Below are 19,586 nucleotides of genomic sequence, written 5' to 3'. Positions count from 1 at the left end.
CGGAGAACTACAAAATGGAGAATGACTGGCTAGGTTAGAATGAGAGTCAACTGTGTAGTGCAGTTGCCAAAAAGGCTAATATTGTTCTGGGTTTTATTAAAAGGACTGTTGTATGTAGGACATAGAATGTAATTGTTCAACTCTTCCTGGCACCGGTGAAGCCTCCGCTGGAGTAGTGCATCCAATGCTGGGTGCCACACTTAAGGAAAGAGAGGGATAAACTGTAGAGTGTTCAGAGGAGAGCAACAAAAACGATAAAAGGTTTAGACACCTGACCTATGAGGAAAGATTAAAAAAACTGGGCATGTTTAGTTTTGGGGATGGTGGGGGCGGAGGGAGAGAGACTGAGGGAGGGACCTGATAATTCTTCAGGTATGTTAAGGGCCATTTGCAGAATGACTGATCAGTTGTTCCCCATGTCCACTGAAGGCAGGACAAGCAGTAATGGGCTTAAAGGTTAGATATTAGGGAAAAAACTTTAACTATAAAGGGAGGTAAGCTCTGGAATAGGCTTCCGAGGGAGGTTGCGGAATCCCCATCACTGCAGGTTTTTAAGAACAGGTTGGTCAAATACCAGTCAGGAATGGTCTAGGCTTACTTGATCTTGCCTCAGTGCAGGGGGGCTGTACTTGATGACTTCGAGGTGCCTTCCAGCCCTACATTTCTATGATTTTACGAAAATACAAATCCCACTAACATTTTTGAAATAAAAATGTTTAAATACTTCTTAAGAAAACACTCCCATATAGTTTTTGCAACCCAACATGACAGCATTGTGTATTACTGCACAAGAACCAGAAAGTGCAAATAATCAAATGTGGAGTTAGTAACTTACACAAGAAAATATGTTAAGGAACTTAATTTTAACCTGACATTTAAGACAAAGAATGAATCCACACCCAACCCAGTTATATCTTACAAATACCTTTCTTACAACACTAAAATCTAATACAAAGGATATAAGTGTGAAACACCGTGGAAATGAAAAATAATGCTGCGTTCATTTGCTTATCACATTTATAGGAGCTCCATTGTGTTAAGTGCAAAATGTATTTGAAACTCACTGTAACTTCAGTTGGCATATCAGAATTTATAGCTAGTGGCAGCAGTCTCACTGAAAAGCAGCTTCATTAGAGATGTCCCATATAGCAGCACAATATAAGAAATTGCAAACTGTTTTAATGTTACTTTATCAAATTAATATTAATCAAATAAAATGCCTAATGTTGATATGATTTATGGAACCTCGATGAGAAACTTGAGATAAGCTGATCTGTAGAACAGTGGCATGGAAAGTCTTGTTATTTAAAGATAATTTAGATTCTATGGCATTCAATTTAAACCTAAACTGTGGCTCAACACTGACTGTGTCATGTGCTCCAGACTGAGATCCATAAAATGCACACGCTTAGCAAGGCACAACACAGTCAGGATGGCTTTGGGGGCTGGTAATGTCTCTTGTCCCAATCCCACAACTCACCATTTATTTGGTATCAGAAATGGCCTGTTTCCTCATGACTGTCATCAGTTCATTTTAGCCCAGTTAGTGCTCTGAAAGTCCCTACCCACCTGATGATTGTTTAGTGGCTCTTGTGAAATGAATTTATTGACTCAGTTCATGTCTAAATGAGCAGGGATCCAACATCATTAAAACTGACATCAATAAAAACAGAGATTATTGAATGGAGGCCTCACCAGAAATGCCAAGAACTGACAGCACAGAGTAGCAAACAACCCTTATTATTAGACTTTCAGGTCAAGGTTGAGACATTGATAAGATGCAGAAACACCTGTGCTTCTGGATCTATTCTCAAGATAAATAGACCTTCATTTCCATTTGTCAATTCAGCACCTTTTAAGAGCACTAAATTCATTTTTAAAAAAGTGATGAAGTCCACTGATCAGCTACTATTTTTGTAGCTAATATAACAAATGGTCAAATATCTACTGGTACCTAGACAGCAGTCTGATGTGTGCCGTAAAAATATATATGAAGAGAGAATGCACGTAATTTGAACAATAATTCTTTTGTGTAACAGATTTAAAACAAATCAATGTAGCAAGTTTCAAGAAAGAAAAATTTATTCCAGATGCCCTTAAAAAACAATCTGCTCTTCATACAAAACAGATAGCATTTGGGTACTTTAAAAGAGAAAAAGTGCCCAAGTATGACTTCTTTGATGTCAGTTTAGGGATATCTGAAAATACTCTAGGACTAATTCCCCATAATGTATTACTATAATATCCATTTGGTTCAGGGTAAAGATTAATGGATGAACATTTCTATATTGTTATGTATAGGTTAACACATGGGCTTATCCACAAACATTAGTGCTCCATTGGTTCTTCTGCCTTTTCTGCAGGTTCCTCAGCAGGTGGAGCAAGCTTAAGGGGGGGGGGGGGGGGAGAAAAAAAAAAGATTTTACTATAAAAGGGCAGAAGTCAAACAAGAAAGAGACAGCTTTGCACAGGAATTAACTGTGTGAGAAAGTTGGCAAAAATAAGCCCACAGATATACGAGGCTCCCATAACCCCCTCATGAATATGGAAACAAGGCAAGCAGAGGTGTACAGGCCCCAACATGTAATACTCCATTTTCATCAGAGGAGTGGCAGAACTGCGTGTTGAGACTTACAGAATCTGCAAGCTGCATCTTTGAGTTAAAAGGTCAGGATAAAAATATTTTATACTTGTATAGAGCTTGACATGTTCAAAGCACATGTAGCCAGGCACAGCCAAGGTGAGAAGAGGAAATAACTTGAGAGGGCTTTCGGCTAATTCAGACTAGTCTGGTTAAACAGACTTCTTGTCCTTCATCTTCAGTCTTATTGCAGAGGATTAGATATGCCATCTCAAACAGGAAGCAATTCAAACTATTTTTAAGATCATTAACTAAGTCACATACCTTCCTCTGTGGTCTCTCTTCAAGTCCCTCCAGGAATGGGGACACATCGTCATCATCATAGATAGTAAACTCCATTTCTTTGCCAACAATTCCAATGGAAACATTCTGTTAAGTACAATGTTGAAAGAACTGAGAAACTGTCTCTTGTGAATTTCTAACGTTATGCAGCTTTTACTTGGGAAATGTATCAATTACAGCTTCCTCCTAAGTTTAAGATACATTTGGCACAATGAATCAAATTAAGAAAGGAAATTCTCTATCAGACTTACTTTATGGTAGGTTTCTTTCGAAAAAACAAAGTGAGGGAGGCTCACTCTCTACAAGGATGCTATTATGTTCCAAAATGGTATCAGCCAAAAATGCAGTTTGATGATTTGAGACACAACAGGTTCAACTCCCTTTGTTTTTTAGTTGTGTTTCAGCATTTATAAACAAACATAGCATATGATTTTTCAATATTGCTGGTTTCAGCATATATTTAGTATAAATATTTTAACAAACTACACTGTCTAAGATGAAAAGCTTTTATTAACCCTGATTCAAAACCCACTAACACGCATGACTCTTCCTTTTGGAATTCAATGGATCAACCCTGAAGAGTACCTCAGGAAAACATTACTGTTAAGTTTCCTGACACCAAAAACAAAATGCAAGACTTATCTTAACCTAACCTTTAAGATAATCAAACAGACCTAGGGCCAGATTCTGCTTTTAGCTATGCCAGTGTAAATCCAGAGTAATCCCAATGCATTCAACAATCTAGATTTAATTTCAATTAAAATTAATGGAATTTCAAGTAATTTATCTGATTACTCAGAGTATGAGTCATCTTCCATAAAGCTTTAAATATTAAAATATGCAGCCTTCTCTCATTGTCTCTTATCCTGTCTGCGCACTTGAGTTTCTCAAAGGATATGGGAATGTGATCTAAACATATACTTTAAGAAAAAAATAGTAAAAACCTATTGGACTATATTATCAGATTGCTAGTAAGGCTGAAATTAGTAACAATTTTAAATTCTGCATAGAATTTACTGGACTTCTGCACATCTGATTCAATAAATGATGTCAGTGTGGGACTAAGTATGGTTATTTCACATTTTATTTGGCATTGTTCTAATATCAGATATTTCTGGTCAGGTGTTAAGTTATGATTCCACAGTATTTTTATATTACCTGCTGAGTAAGAATTACATCAATTTTTATCAATATATGGAACTACAAAGCCTTTTAAGGAATGGACTAAAATTGTCCTAAGTTGTTCAAAGAGATGGATCCTTAGAAAGTGGCATGACACTTTGGTAAATTAACATGACAGAACTGGGTAAAATTAATGATCGAACTGAAGAACTTGATGTGACATGGAAAAAAATTCTGAAAGCAGAGTTACAAGGTATCTCAGGATATGGCTTTTTGGTAGAGATAACATCTGTGGAAATTGGCTGAGAAGTTCAAGACTTTATAAAAATGTTTGTTGTGTGTTCATGGTTTGTTATTCACAGATGTAGGTTTAGTTATTTAAAAATCCATGAAGACTTTTCTTTAAGTTCTCCATATGATGTACAATGATAACCAATGGGAATCGTGCCTAAATCTCTGCGCATCTCACCAGACATATGCCTTTTATCAATAGCCTTGTACTATACCTGAATAATATTACTAGACACGTAAAATATTTAATGAATGCTTGGACATAGGCATGAATGAACGAACAAATTTCACTACTACTTTTAGAAATTTTAAGATTAACTCCAGGAATTAAGTAAGTATAAATAAGAAAAAGCACATCAAAAACAAAGAAAGATGACCAACATAACCATTTGGGATTTGCTTCATATTATGACCAACATACTGCTTCATATTATGCTCCAGGAGCTCTGCAGCAGCTCCAGAATGTGCAAGACTAGGCTAGGCCAAACAAATAGTTTTGAATAGGGGCTAGTAGCCAGAAAGGGGGCAAAAGAAAATTACACAATAGAATTTTTTTTAAAGTTACCTTAATATAAAAGTGTTTAAAAAAACTGGTTCAGATGAAAATTCTTACTGACAGTATTTTATGAGCCCCATAGAAAAAATGTTAAGATACTAAAATTTCCCTTCCTGAAAAAAAAAAATATATAAAACCTCTCTTATAAACCTAAGGACAAGGTCTCAGGGCCAGAAATCACGAGATAAAAATCAATGCTCCAGCCCCCTTTAAATTGTTTGTAGGGGAAACAGTACAGTGCATTTAAAAACCCCACAAACATGAAGGTAAATACTTTATCTTGAAGAAACCAACAGCAGATTCCAGTTAAAAGTAAATGAACATTTAAGCACGAAGCTGTCACTCTATGCTGTAACTAATTTTGTTATTTTCAACAAATCTTAAATAATCATCAATAAAGCTACTTAAGTAAAGAAGGGCTATCTTACATAGGAATTTATGAGACTAACAAGGGAAACTTCACTAACAAGGGAAATAGTCTTCTATTTAGCAATAGCATTATTTTGTTAAGGTCAAACATCAAAAGTTCAGAAAGTTGCACTGTAATCTATAAGATTAAGACTCAGAACTGATAGTACACTGATAGTATACGGAATTAGACTCACACTTGAATATATTTTACCTAAATACTAATGTTTGACTTCCATACTTAAAATGAGGATTACAGTACACACCCATATTTAACACCAACTCTGTCATGGTAATTTCTAGTAAGAAGGAAGATCCTGGTGTTTACCTTGGTGGTCAGATCCTGTTCTGCAGGAAGAGTCTCTCTGAGAGCCCGTAGACCATGTTTAACTAGCTCATTCAGGTTACCTACAAACAATACACTGACATCAGAAAAACAGTTAAACATACAGTCTTATTTCCCGAGACCCTTCCTTCCCCCCACCTTCCATTCCTAGCTGGAAAAATAGTCTGGCTAGCTCTGTCCCCAAACTGCTTTACGCATGTTGCTTCTTTGATAGGTAACTGGAAATCCAAAATAAGTATGCCATAAGGAACCAATCCTCCCCTTCATTCAAGGCAATTAAATCACAAAAGTAGTATTAGACTGTAAGCTAATGGCAGATAAATCCATCTAGGTACTTATATGGTGTCTGGGCCATGATATCTGAGCTGCTTTACCCCCCACAACTCTTCAGTGGCCTCTGATAATTATTAAAAACAAAATTAATTTGAGATTTAAAATCCACTTCTTATTTACAGATTAAATATTAAGTAGACAAAACATGCATATCTTGAAATACTATCCTCACTCTGAAATGGAAGGAACATCACTTTCTCTAAAAACCAAATTCATTCTTCCTATTTAACTCTTTCTCGGGTTCTCCAGGCAGACACTTTTCCTCCATTCGGCCTGCTAAACAACTGAAATAAGTTAGACATGAAAACCTTCAGTGTTTTGAATCTAGTTTCTTTCTTCCTCCTGATTTACATTGGATATTTCTATTCAACTCTTATATCTTCCCCTTCTGCACAGCTATAAATAAATATTACCAGATAAGATGCGATATAAACAAAGCAAGCATATATTTTAAAGTTCATTAGAAAATCTAACAGAAGAGTCTCATCACTCACAGTCAGCAAACTCAGTCATGTGCCTCTCCAAATAAGTTCGAGCTGATTGTGAACGAGCGCCAATGGACATAGCTTTGCAGTCAAAATAGTTTGCAGAAGGACAAGTTTGGAAGATGTGAGGACCCATATCCTGGCAAAAAAAGGTGTGAATTTTATCAACTCTTCACAAGAGGGCATGCAGTTTTCTAAAATATTTTTAGCACTAACTCTGTCACATGATGTGTGTGTCATATATGCATGAAGGTATGTTTTATACTGTGCTTCACATCGCAGTTCTTACATAGTTGCTTCAAGCCTAAATTTTCTAAATTGCCCCTTTTCACTATGTCCTTTAATCAGAAGTTTTTATGTAAGTTCAATGGAGGCCACTGAAAACCCTGTTTCTCTATAAAATCCTATAAATTGTATTGATCTTATATTATGAATAGATCCCATTTTATGACCTGGAATAAATATTAAACACATTTCCCAGTGCTTCCCACATGTACTGATGTCCAAACCTGTTCAGGGCTGAACCTTGGCATGCAAGATTCAATCAGGCTGCCCATTACCTTCAACTTGCTTAGTTTGTAAGATCATCAGGGCAGTGACATGTCTGTGCTACACAGAACAAACGGGATAACCAACTGGAGACACCTTAAAGGGGCCCTGATTTTCAGAAGTGGTGAACACTCACCCTCTGAAAGTCAAGCCCCCTTAAAGTGTCTCACCTTGGGCCCCAAAATCATTAGCCATTTTTTAAATTCTAAGCTACATATATACATCAATATCCACTCCAGGGACCTGCAGAAAAATTACCTTCATTTAACATTTATGAGAATTAAGTTTCAAGGTCAAGAAAAAGAGTTTCCTCTAGCTATATCAATATTGATAAGTACTGCTATAGTCAGCCTCCCTCCCTCTCAACAAAAGGTTAGTTGCTACAGAAGTAAAATATTTTACTGGCTGCATTTTTCGTTTGGATAAATTGAAATGGAAACACACACACACACAGTACTTACATCATAACCTGCAATGAGCAGTCCTACACCATATGGTCTTCTGCCATATCTCTGTGTTGGTATCTGGGTTTCTTAAACAAGCTAAGGTTCTTTGTGAAGATTCAAGTTAATACTTTTTAAATTTTATTCTTAATCCAAGTAAAACTCCATCAAAACTGCTATAGGTCTGTTAGCCATTTCCTGTGATGAAAAAATTTGTTCCAGAGAAACAGATATCATCTGTCTTGAGCACCAATGGTAAGGTCTTCTTCATCTCCAGTCAGACCTATAGCAATTAGCTTCCCCAAACAAAGTGACTGGTATATTCAGGCAAGTAATACGAGTGACTGATTTTATGCTAGTCTGGCCAATTTCATCCCCTTTCCATTTGACACACTTGCTTTTATCAAGTACAATCGACGTACAAAATGCTTAGTGTGTTCCAGAAATGGGCAATTAAGGTGAACGAGGCAGTAACATTAAATGTTCTTTTTCCATCAGAAAGTGACATTATCTGGGGCTTTTTAAGTGTTCCAGAAAACAAGTTAAAAATTGTTTCCAGTTCTACAATAGGTCTCCTGCATGGCACTTCATTGCCTTGCCTAGTAATTCCATGGATGAAGAAAGGATGTCCTCCCAAAAAAAAACAAACAAGATCTTTGCATCTATTTCCTGTAACTTTCGACACAATCTTTGCTTGAAATAAAACAAATAAATATTTTGACATAAAAGAGTTCTAAACACATCAACAAAGTGAAAACTGAACTGAATTTTAAGAAAAGCATGGACTCATTACATGTCAAATATATACACACATCTCTAAAACATAAAAAGGATACTGCTTCCAATCAGAGACACTAGACGGGACACTGGAAGAGGTCTGTCAAACACAAATCTAGAATCCAGACACTCCTGACGCATGAAATTACTATAAGAAGAGCAAATAAAAATATATGGATCACAAACAGAAGGAAGCTTCTCCAACTTAATATTTTCCTTTTCAAGCTTGTGTGCATGTATATAATTTATTACTGTTTCAGCATTGCTACGAAGACCAAAAATGCCACTATAAAATGTTATGACTCATCATTGTTGTTTAGAAGACTATATGCCTGAAAGAATATCGTACAGACGAAACACCATGAATGAAGGCAAAATGGATGTTTATAGAATATGCAGTGAAGAGGGGTTATTTGGAGCAAAATGAAAAATTAATAGGAAATATTCCTTTGGAATGTTATTGCAATTAATATGTAAGTGGTCCTTAGTATGCCTTTTCTGTCCCTTTCTATGAGGGCAGGGGACTGGACTCGATGACCTCTCGAGGTCCCTTCCAGTCCTAGAATCTATGAATCTATGAACCGAGGAATCCTTCTTGCTCATTTTATATTTATCTCGTTTGCCAGAACCACACAGCCAGCTGAGAGTTCAAAAGAATACTTCTCTAGAGTTTATCTACATCACTAGCTGAAGGAATTGTTAGTAGCCAATGTGTGATGTACACTTTTGAGACTGCTCAGTCTCGACCAGCTTGGGGAAGCAAGACATTGGACAGGGAATAAAGCCTAGCAGTTAAACCCTGGCCCTACTGAAGTCCATGGGAATTTTGACATTTACTTTAATAGGACAAGGCATTCACCCCTAGTTTCTTGCATATTAGTGCAGCACCAGTAACCATAGGCAAGTTCTCTTAGCTGGCCTCATCAAATGACAGTGTGAGAAGTCTGTTTTTTTACTTCATTATTACTAGAGTATTGTACACATCAGTCATTAAGAAACTCACCACAACAGTCTTGCATCAGCAGTAAGCCCAGCAATTGAGATGCCAATATGGTTGTCAACATACAGGATTTTTTTCTGATGAGCTGCCAGTTCAGACTGTGCCCTCTACACACAAAAAAGCCATATTAGTCATAAAGATTATTGCAGCAGACTTTAAACAATGTGTCAATCAATATGGACAATGCTTTTAAAAAAAAGATTGTCAGCAACTATCAATAAGGACTGAACTTACAGCCCAAAATCTGTAACCTTGTAATAGACATAAGACATGAAAGGCTGATCCCACCCCAATAAGAAAATGTACTGAAGAAAAAACATTTCCACCACAGGATTAAGACCTATTTTATCACAGATTAATCAAAATATCAGTAGTTCTACACCTCTGCTAAAACATATGAAAATATGTAAATCTTACTTTCTAAAGTACAAAAGAAAAAAGTTATAAAATTTGTTTGCCCCAGACCAGAAATTTACATCCCCTTATCTGACATTTTAATTTAACAACGATAAAGGCCTTGAATTGACCATGTTTGCGCTTGCAAGAAGAAAAAAGTAATTCCAATGTTTTTTTCTTAAATTTACCTTTAGAGCAACCAGAACAGCATGGGTTTTTGATTTCAGCCCCACAGTAGCTGAGCCTTGCTTCACAGCTTCCATAGCATATTCTATTTGATGAATTCGGCCCTACAGAATGAAATAAATTAACAACTCTAAAATTGACTCTCCATATAAGAAAGGCAGAGACTCTGCAAAAACCACACACAAAGGGTGAAATCCTGGCCCTATTCAAGTAAATGAGAATTTTGCCATTGACTTAAGTGGGCCAAGATTTCACTCAAGATTAATTAAAAACAGAGTTTTCAGTCTCAATTGAAATCAGACCTTTAACTGATTGGTGCGTTTGTTGGTTTTACATTTATCACAACAGTGAAAGATCTACCAGAAGTATCTGAAACACTTCTTTACTTTCCACTGAGATGATAAGGAATTTCAGTAATAGGGGATAAGACATTTCCTGTCACATAGTACTTTGAAACCATTATGGGCTGTCCCATATACATCTATTTATTGACTAAGAACTGCATGGTTGACACAGAAGATCACAACTCGCGTCAAAATCCTTTCCAGTCACTGAAGTGTATATTCTTGACTCTAATACAAAGATTGACAGCATGCACAATTAAGGCCTGATTAGTCCTTTATGCCACCATAAACAGTAACAGATCTAAAAAATATTATTGTGGTGTTTCACCACTGCATCTGCTGCACCACTGCCTTAAGTCCACCTACTAATTTTTATGTATTTATTTTTTTAAAAAAACAAGAGTTTGTGGAGAAATAATTTCAACCTGCAGAGACTAGCTATTTTAAGTGTTCCTTTTAAACACATCTTTGTCATAGTATAAAGGTACTTGACAACAAAAGTATAAATAATACCAGATAAAACATAAAACTGAGCAGGAGTTAAGGGAGTAATTAGGCATCAGTGACAAATATCTTAAGGAATGTTAGTTTTAAAAATAAAACAGGAAATTCAAAATTAAAAGTCACACAGATGAAAAAGCTGGAAAGAACTAAAATGCAGAATTCAGGTACCTAGAATGTGAACTCTACACTTATGTCTCACCCCATATAATGTCTGTATATCACCAACAAGTACCATATCTGATTAACAGCAATTACTTGGCTGTTCATCCTAAAACACTGGTGCCTGGGGGCATATTAAATCCCATATACTTCAGCATTTCACATGCAGCTACAAACCATGTTTGCTGCGGTTTTTATATGGCTTAGTATATGTGGCATAAACACAAGGGCATATCAAGTTTAAGATTTCTTCTGAGGATAGTTGAGTTATAACACAGCACCAGCATTTTATATCAGACAAGCAAGACTGGAATTGGGTAGGTCTTTGGCAAACATAGTAGTATAGCACTCACATACTATGGTGATGGGCAACTTTACAGAAGACATAGTGTAGTATCATAACACCTTTAATTCAAGGATGTGACGAAGTGGGAATGTTCTTGATGTGTTATTTGAATGCTGAGTGGGGAGTATTAACCTGGGAAGGTTGCAGGGGAGTTTTGCTGGGATTGCCTGCACTGGGGAAGGGAGCATACCTGAGCATGTAATGTGAGAACCCAGGAGGTAGGCTGGAGGCCAGGTAACCAGGAAACTGGAAAAAGGACACAAAGGCTGAGGGAGGAGCCGGGGGGAGGCTGATGGCTAGAGGGAGTTTCAGTTTGGAGCTGGCTGGGAAATGGAGAGGGTCACCCTGACCAACAGGGCTGTGGCCTCCCTGGAGCCCCCAGATGGACTGAACTAAGGGGGTCCTGTTGTCTGTACCGGTAAGACCTCTTTTGGACTGTGTTCCTGTTGTCTAAATAAACCTTCTTTTTTACTGGCTGGCTGAGAGTCACGATAAATTGCAGGAAGCTGGGGGAGCAGGGCCTTGTCTTCCCCCACACTCCGTGACAAAGGATCTCAACACCATAGCTTGAAAATTTTACCAGACATGTACCAGTCTGCAGTCAACACTACAGAATAGGGAAGGCTCAAGGGCAAACTTGTAAGATTGTAACTGTGGCAGTCTGGCTTCTTGACACTACCAATTTCACTTGCCTCAAGAAAACACCCTACCCAACTGGTTAGCTGCTTTGAAATGAGATCTGTCACACGTAACAGGGCATATGATCTCACAGTAAAGATCTGTGAAGGCAAATCTAGGCCTCACGATTTTGAAACTCAATAAACTTGAAAACTCAATAAAATGTCAAACAGACAACTCTGCATTGCTTTATGCTCAGTTCAAGTTTTCAAGGTTATTTTCACAAGAGGCTAGAAACCATTATTAGTAGAAATTTTATTTACCGAATTTGTATTTGATGACAATTTTCACTAATAATAATTGCCGTGCAGAAACAGTAATTTTAACACTTTACACTAATATTAATAAACTTTTAAAATAGTGTACATCTCTGGTTTTGCTACCATCTAGAAGTGAGTCAGTTTTCAGATCTCAAAATTTCTGTAATTTGCTACAAGTATCTGAAAAAAGATTGGACTCCCAAAAACTTGCAAAGGGACCTCTTTAAAAATCTTAAATTAATTAAGAGGTTTGATTGTTAGTTTTCAGAAGATTCATTCTCCACTCAACACTCTAAGTTTTGAAAAAGGTACAATATATTATTCATATCAAAAGGTTTAATTCCTGCTACATGTAAATCTCAATGCAACCTTAATTTAGAGCCACTGTGAGGCCTCCATAATTACACATTGTATATTACAGCGGATACCAGGTAAATACATAGAAAATTAATAAGACACTGTAACTACAGAATGTTAGTGCATCACAGAGACAACTTGTCCTTTTATAATTCAATTCTTCGCATTTTCCCACTCTCCATTTTATGTTTGTAAATATCTCATTAAATATATTAATTAGGGTGGACAGAAATCAATGATTTTTTTAAATCTGTTTTTAATTTAAATTAGATTTTTTTGATAGAAAGGTTTTTCCTCAAAAAACAATCTAAAGATAGTTTTAATTAAGATACATTATAGCTCAAAGATATCTCATGGAATAGGGATTATAAAAATTCTAATTCTATAGTATGAGACAATAAGAAAAGTTTTATAAATGAGTTCCAATAGTTCATGGATTAGGGACCTAATCTTATGGGGATCCAGGGGCTTCTGTACAGAAAGATTAACCTAAATAATCTATCTACCCAATGGGACTCAGTACACAACCTAGAAGATACCATCAGAGATGCTTAATTTTACAGTTCTCAAACTGTGGATTTGTGTCTCCAGGGATAACATGCTTATTAACAGCAAAAATGTTTTAAAATAAATAAATAATATATAGAGGTGAGAACAGACCTCAGCCCTATTGTCCCTCTGCAGATTTGTGTACACAGCATCAATCCCTTACCTCTCTCTAAACGTGCAAAGTTTCAAAAAGTTCAATGAATAGAAGATTGTTGGGGATAGAATAGATCTGGACAAGGAGAAGAAGTCTGGAGATAAATGTGAGAAGGGAGGGGACAGGCAATAGAAACAAAAGTGAAACTGAGCAGCATATTCCAGAATGCATTTTTATGTAGACATCTGTGATTAAATCGAGCCTTCCTGACTGGTGACTTAAAACAAATCCATCCTGATATTAGTCCATAAAGTTGCTTGTGTACACCTATTATGTAACTGAATGTGTGTACATTTCACATTACAAAAGCAATCTGAAGTGTTGGATGACTGCCCCCCAGCAATACTCCAACATTAGAGTTTAAAAAGAACTAAACACACTCCTGCAGAACATATCTAGTATAAGTATAGAGAGAGCAAAACACTGGTTAATAAAATTACTGTAAAGTTCAACTATAAAAACAAAAATCACAAAATTCATCCTCAAAACTGCATATTTAACAGTTTCTTGGTGTGTTAGGCACATAGCATTATTCATACTATGCTTTAAAACATTCAAAGGTTGCTTTATGGAGCAGCACTAGCAGCATCATAGGCCTGGTCTACACTACGTGTTTAAACCGAATTTAGCAGCATTAAACCCAATTAACCCTGCACTCGTCCACACAACAAAGCCCTTTATATCAATATAAAGGGCTCTTTAAACTGATTTCTGTACTCCCCCCCGACAAGGGGAGTAGCGCTGAAATCGGTATTGCCATGTCGGATTAGGGTTAGTGTGGCTGCAATTCGATGGTACTGGCCTCCGGGTGGTATCCCACAGTGCACTCTGGAAAGCAATCTGAACTCGGATGCACTGGCCAGGTAGACAGGAAAAGCCCCGCAAACTTTTGAATTTCATTTCCTGTTTGCCCAGTGTGGAGCACTAGTCAGCACGGGTTGCGATGGAGTCCCAAATCCAAAAAGAGCTCCAGCATGGACCGTATGGGAGATACTGGATCTGATCGCTGTATGGGGAGACAAATCTGTTCTATCAGAGCTCCGTTACAGAGGATGAAATGACAAAGCATTTGAAAAAATCACCAGGCTATGACAGACAGAGGCCACAGCAGGGACTCAGCACAGTGCTGCATGACAAGCATAATGGAAAGCCAAAGAATCAACTGGACACTCATGGAAGGAGGGGGGGGGGGACGGGGACTGAGGACTCCAGCTGTCCCTGCAGTCTCCGAAAAGCATTTGCATTCTTGGCTGAGCTCCCAATGCCTGAAGGGTCAAAAACATTGTCCGTGGTGGTTCAGGGTATATCTCGTCAATTCACCCTCCCGCCCCCATGAAAGAAAAGGGAAAAAAAAAATTGTTTCTCGCCTTTTTTCAATATCACTGTATGTCTACGGCATGCTGCTGGTAGACCCGGTGCTGAACAGCAGCATCCCCTCCCCTTCCTTTCCTGATGACAGACGGTGCAAAATGGTGGAAAACCGTCCTCATCATCCCGTGAGTGCTCCTGACTGGCCTCGGTGAGGTCAGCCAGGGGCTCCTGGGTAAAAATGGGAATGACTCCTGGTCATTCCTGGCAAATGGTACAAAATGCTTGGTAACTGTTCTCATCATAGCAGCGGGAGGCTGCGCTCCTCTCCCCACCACCCTTTAATGTCCTGCTTGGACTATCATAGCAGCTGGAGGCTGCCTCCCCCTCATTTTATCTCACTAAAAAGTCAGTGTTTCTTATTCCTGCATTCTTTATTACTTCATCACACAGTAGTTCAAGAGGGCTGGGGGAGGAGGGAAGCAACAGATGGGGTTGTTCCAGGGGCACCCCCTAGAATTGCATGCAGCTCATCATTTCTGTGGGATCTCTGGGGCTCTGACACAGAGCAGCTGTGCTCTCTGGTTCTCTAGTACACTTGCCCCATATTCTAGGCAGGACTGACTCTATTTTTAGACAAAACATAAAGAAGGGAATGACCCAGGGAGTCATTCCCATTTTTGTCCATGCGCCCCCGGCCGACCTCAGCAAGGCCAGCCAGGAGCACCCATGACAGCAGCAGACGGTACAAAATGATTGATAACCGTCATCACCAATTTCCAATTGCAAACGGTACAAAATGATTGATAACCATCATCGCCACTTTCCAATTGCAAATGGTACAAAATGATTGATAACCGTCATCTCATCGCCAATTTACAATGGCAGATGGTGCAATAGGGATGGTAACCATCTCTGCTACCTTGCAAAGGCAAATGAATGCTGCTGTGTAGCACTGCAGTACCGCCTCTGTCAGCAGCATCCAGTACACCTATGGTGAAAGTGACAAAAGGCAAAACAGGCTCCATGGTTGCCATGCTATGGCGTCTGCCAGGGCAATCCAGGGGAAAAAGGGAGCGAAATGATTGTCTGCCGTTGCTTTCACGGAGGAAGGACTGAGTGACATTTACCCAGAACCATCCGCGATACTGTTTTTGCACCATCAAGCACTGGGATCTCAACCTAGAATTCCAATGGGCGGGGGAGACTGTGGGAACTATGGGATAGCTACAGGATAACTACCCATGGTGCAACGCTTCGGAAATTGACGCTAGCCTCGGTACATGGACGCACACCGCCGAGTTAATGTGCTTAGCGTGGCCGCGTGCACATGACTTTAAACAATCTTTTAAACAACCGGTTTCGGTAAAATCGGAATAATCCCGTAGTGTAGACATACCCATACCCCTTGAGCTACTAGAACAGGTCATCCACTGCCTTCATGCCACTACCATAATAGTGAAAAGAGAGAAAAGGAAAAATGGAAAGCAAGTAACACGATTATATTCTTTTACCTGAGGGCTCCAGACAGTGACATCATTGTCATACTGGTTGCGAAACTGTGAACAAAACCAATTCATTAGTATGAAAAGAATATGCAGCTGGGAAAAGAAATCATTGAAAGCTCAAAGGTTATTAATTTTCTTTGCTTAATACAACATACACAATTTCTCTAGTCTAAAACAAGAGCTCAACCACAATATATTTTTCTGCACATTTATCATTATTTAGTAAACACAACATTACTGAATCAGCATAATACTTACTGTGATCTGAATTACTTTAACACGAAATGACACCTCAAAATCTTTGCAGCATAAAACACATAGCACACATTTAACTTGCTTTGTGACCCTATACCCTCTCTACAGTACCTTGGCAACAAGAAATTATGAGTAAAATGCTTTTTAAAGATATTTAACCCAAAAGGCATCACCAGCCTCTTAACACATTGATGTGTCTGCATCTGAGCAGCAAACAGCAGCAACTGTAACTAGGCAACTTGATATAGCTAGTTTGGGGGCAGTGGAAAACTTCACTGCACTATAATCCCCAGAGAAACAAGCAGAAATTCCTATTAATTTCCTGCATGGGTTAATGATAATCCTGTCTGCACTAACACCAATTCCAGATTGTCTACAGATTTTTTGGGTGGGAAACCAGAGTGTTCTAGCATGGACAGCCAATCAATTACAACAAAACTCTCTTAGGAGGAATGCCAAGCTGCAGCAAAAAATTGTCTAGTCCTCACTGCTAGTATTCATTACACAGACAACTATAAACTTCAAAGAATCAGGTCAATTTCATTCTGCTGTTGCTTGAAAAAGTAGTACTCAGGATAATAGTTCTAGGGCCTAATTGTGGTGAGGAGAAATATTTACACAAAGCCTGGGGGAGAGTTAAGTAGAATAGGTGTCCCCCTTCACCTCCCACCCACCAGGTTGAAGTAGCAGACACAACCTTAGGGCGGCGACAGGAGGCTGGGGAAGGTAAGTAGAGTCCTCACTCACTCTGGCTACAGACAGGTGGCAAGGAACAAGGAGATGTGGGGTAACAGAAAATACTCTTTCTACAAATCTAAAGGAGGAAGAGCTTCACATTTATCTTGACACCAAGGTCTTATCTATACTCCATAAATTTATTGTGCTATAAACTTTGTAGGTCCTCTGTAGACTTATAAAACACAGTCAATTCACTCACAAACATGTTACAAATGATTTGCAATGTGACATATATATTTTGGATTAGACTTGCTTTTTCCAGGGGGTAAATACTGATTTATATTTCAGCCTGCACTGGTTTAGTGCAAGCATGAACAGTACTAAGGCAGATGAAACTAGAGCAATTCAAATAGTCCTCCCACTACTGCTCCACATGTGGCCTTTCAAAATCCCCCAGCTCAATTGTTCTGTTCCAGTTCTGTCCACACATTACTTTTGGTGAATAGAGATGCTGTAGACCCAAAAATAGACTATACACTGACTGAACTATAGCTATTCCTGTCATCTCTGCTATAAGAGACTCTAGCGTTGGATCTCATTGCTACACAATATGATCTGTAAAATACAAATGTGTCTTACACTGCTGCGGTTTTCTACTACGTTCTTGATGGATCAGTTAGAAAAAATATTGCCTGATGAATCGTAAGTTTCTAAAGCCAACTGTGATTAAGCTGATAGGCAATGTAAACATTAAAACTTTAGGCCCCTTTCCTGCAATAAGTACCCTACACACAGAACCCTGTGCCTGTGGATAGTCTCAGTAAAATCAAAGGATTACTGTGCAATGCAGGTACATGGACCATTAACCCAACAGTTCATTGTTCCTAAACTAAAGTCCCAGTTCAGCAAGGTATTTAAGCATTTGTAACTTTAAGTAAGTCATGGAGCTACTCACATGCTTAGTTAAGCACATGCTTAGGTACCTTGCTGAATCATTCATGGCTCAGAACTCCAGTCCTGCAATTGTTTCATTTTCTATTCTCTCTGATTTTTGTTCTACTGAAAAATAAGTGTTTGTTTTTCCTCACAGGAAGTTAGTTAACTAATGATTTCAAAATGCACTGAAATAAAGAGTTTGTTTGCATTTGAAACAATTTTAAGAACATTATACAACGGCTACAGGTATGTAATTTCCTTATAATGGCATCTTGTACATAGCTACCATGGCGATTGACCTGAAAGGACAGCAAAAAGCTACAGCTGACATGGTATAAAGCATAATAAACTCCTGGATTTACATGATAACTCACACCACTAGTCAGGTACATTAACGTTACTCACACGTGCAAGTATCTGGGCCCATTTTTTATGTTTATATATAGTGACTTGTAAAATATTCTCTTATTGCATATTAAAGCATATCTAAAGTATACCGACTTTGATTTTATGTTCTCTGTTATTTCACTCCTCTTTTCGGAATTAGACATTAAAAGCTACTATAATTAAACTTGGCTCACGTGGAATGGAATCAGATGGGGAAACCTATATACAGGTTTGGCTTGCGTGGGCTGAGAACGTGGGAGGGTTATATATGGGACTAGGGTAGGCCTGTGTGTGGAGAAGGGGGTTACGCTGGGCGCGGGGTGCTGGTCTGTCTCTGAACGGAGATGGAGTTGCTGTGGAGAGGAGAAGATCTATGTGAAGCAGGGAAGGGAGTCAGTCGCTCTGGGGGATGGTCTCTGAAGGGAAGGGGATGCCCTATGGTGGGACAGGTCGGACTCTGAGCGGAGGGAGATCGCTCTGTGTATATGTGTGGGTGGGTCGCTCTGAAGAGCGGGGGCGGGTTTCGCTGGGCTCGGGCCGGGAAAGCGGAGGAAGCCCCAGGACCCGCTAAGGGCGAAGCCGGGCCAGGCTGTCCCCGCCGGCTGCCGGAGCTGCGCGCGGACATCCCCCGGCCTGGCCTGGCCGCACATGAGAAGCGCTGACTCACGGCCCCTCCCACATCCCGCCACCGGTTCGGGTCGGGCTTGGCAGCGGCCCAGGGCTCGACGGGGGCCTGGGCCCAGCCCACCCCAGCGACCCCTTCCTCACCATCTTCCTTCCCCCAACTCCGGCGCGAGCTTCTGACCGGCGAGCAGCTCAGCGAGCGATAAGTCTCGGCTGAGAGACTAGAACTTCCGCCCTCTCCCCAGGGAAGAGCAGCCGCTTCCAGATTGATCGATCGAAGGGCGGATGCGGCTGTGACTCCACCTCCCCCCGCCCCTAGCCCAGAGAGAGGCTCCAGCAGGGGCCCTGCGGAGGGGGAACACACTACTGCCTACCTGAACCGCGCGTGCGCAGTGCTTAGCTGGAGTCCCTGCCCAGCCTGGGGGAGAGGCGTCTGCAAAGCTCGCCTGAGCTGCGGGCCGTCTTCTGGAAGGAGGCGGGGGCAAGAACCCGCCGCTCCCTCCACTGAGGGTAAACCCGTGACTAGGCCCCCAGCCTTCACAGACACAGACGTTGCCCCGTGGGTTTGTGAAGTGGGAGTGAGAGGCCGCGTCACCGTCTATCCCTTTTCAATGCAAACTTGCTAGGGATCTCGCTGCCATCCGTTTGTCTTGCGAGGTCCTGCACAAACCAGCCAGGGGACGTAAGCGTCTCTGGGCCGCAGCAGCGAGCCACACTCTGATGC

General features: G+C 39.7%; 1 protein-coding gene across 1 annotated transcript; it reads right to left on the bottom strand.

The window, feature by feature from the left end:
- Positions 1-2,060: 2,060 nt before the first annotated feature.
- On the bottom strand, positions 2,061-19,135 carry PSMA1 (proteasome 20S subunit alpha 1). Its single transcript, XM_032767132.2, has 10 exons — positions 19,007-19,135; positions 15,989-16,033; positions 9,818-9,919; positions 9,237-9,340; positions 8,293-8,381; positions 7,475-7,545; positions 6,474-6,603; positions 5,629-5,708; positions 2,906-3,010; positions 2,061-2,385 (listed from the first exon to the last, which is right to left on the bottom strand). Exons 1-10 carry the CDS (start codon positions 19,007-19,009, stop codon positions 2,329-2,331), a joined length of 786 nt encoding a protein of 261 aa, XP_032623023.1. The 5' UTR covers positions 19,010-19,135; the 3' UTR covers positions 2,061-2,328.
- Between the last annotated feature and the right edge of the window lie 451 nt (positions 19,136-19,586).

This window comes from Chelonoidis abingdonii, chromosome 4, assembly GCF_003597395.2.
Source record: "Chelonoidis abingdonii isolate Lonesome George chromosome 4, CheloAbing_2.0, whole genome shotgun sequence".
Classification (NCBI taxonomy): domain Eukaryota; kingdom Metazoa; phylum Chordata; order Testudines; family Testudinidae; genus Chelonoidis; species Chelonoidis abingdonii.
The sequence above is the reverse complement of the archived record's forward strand: the minus strand, read 5'-3'. Positions and strand labels throughout refer to the sequence as shown.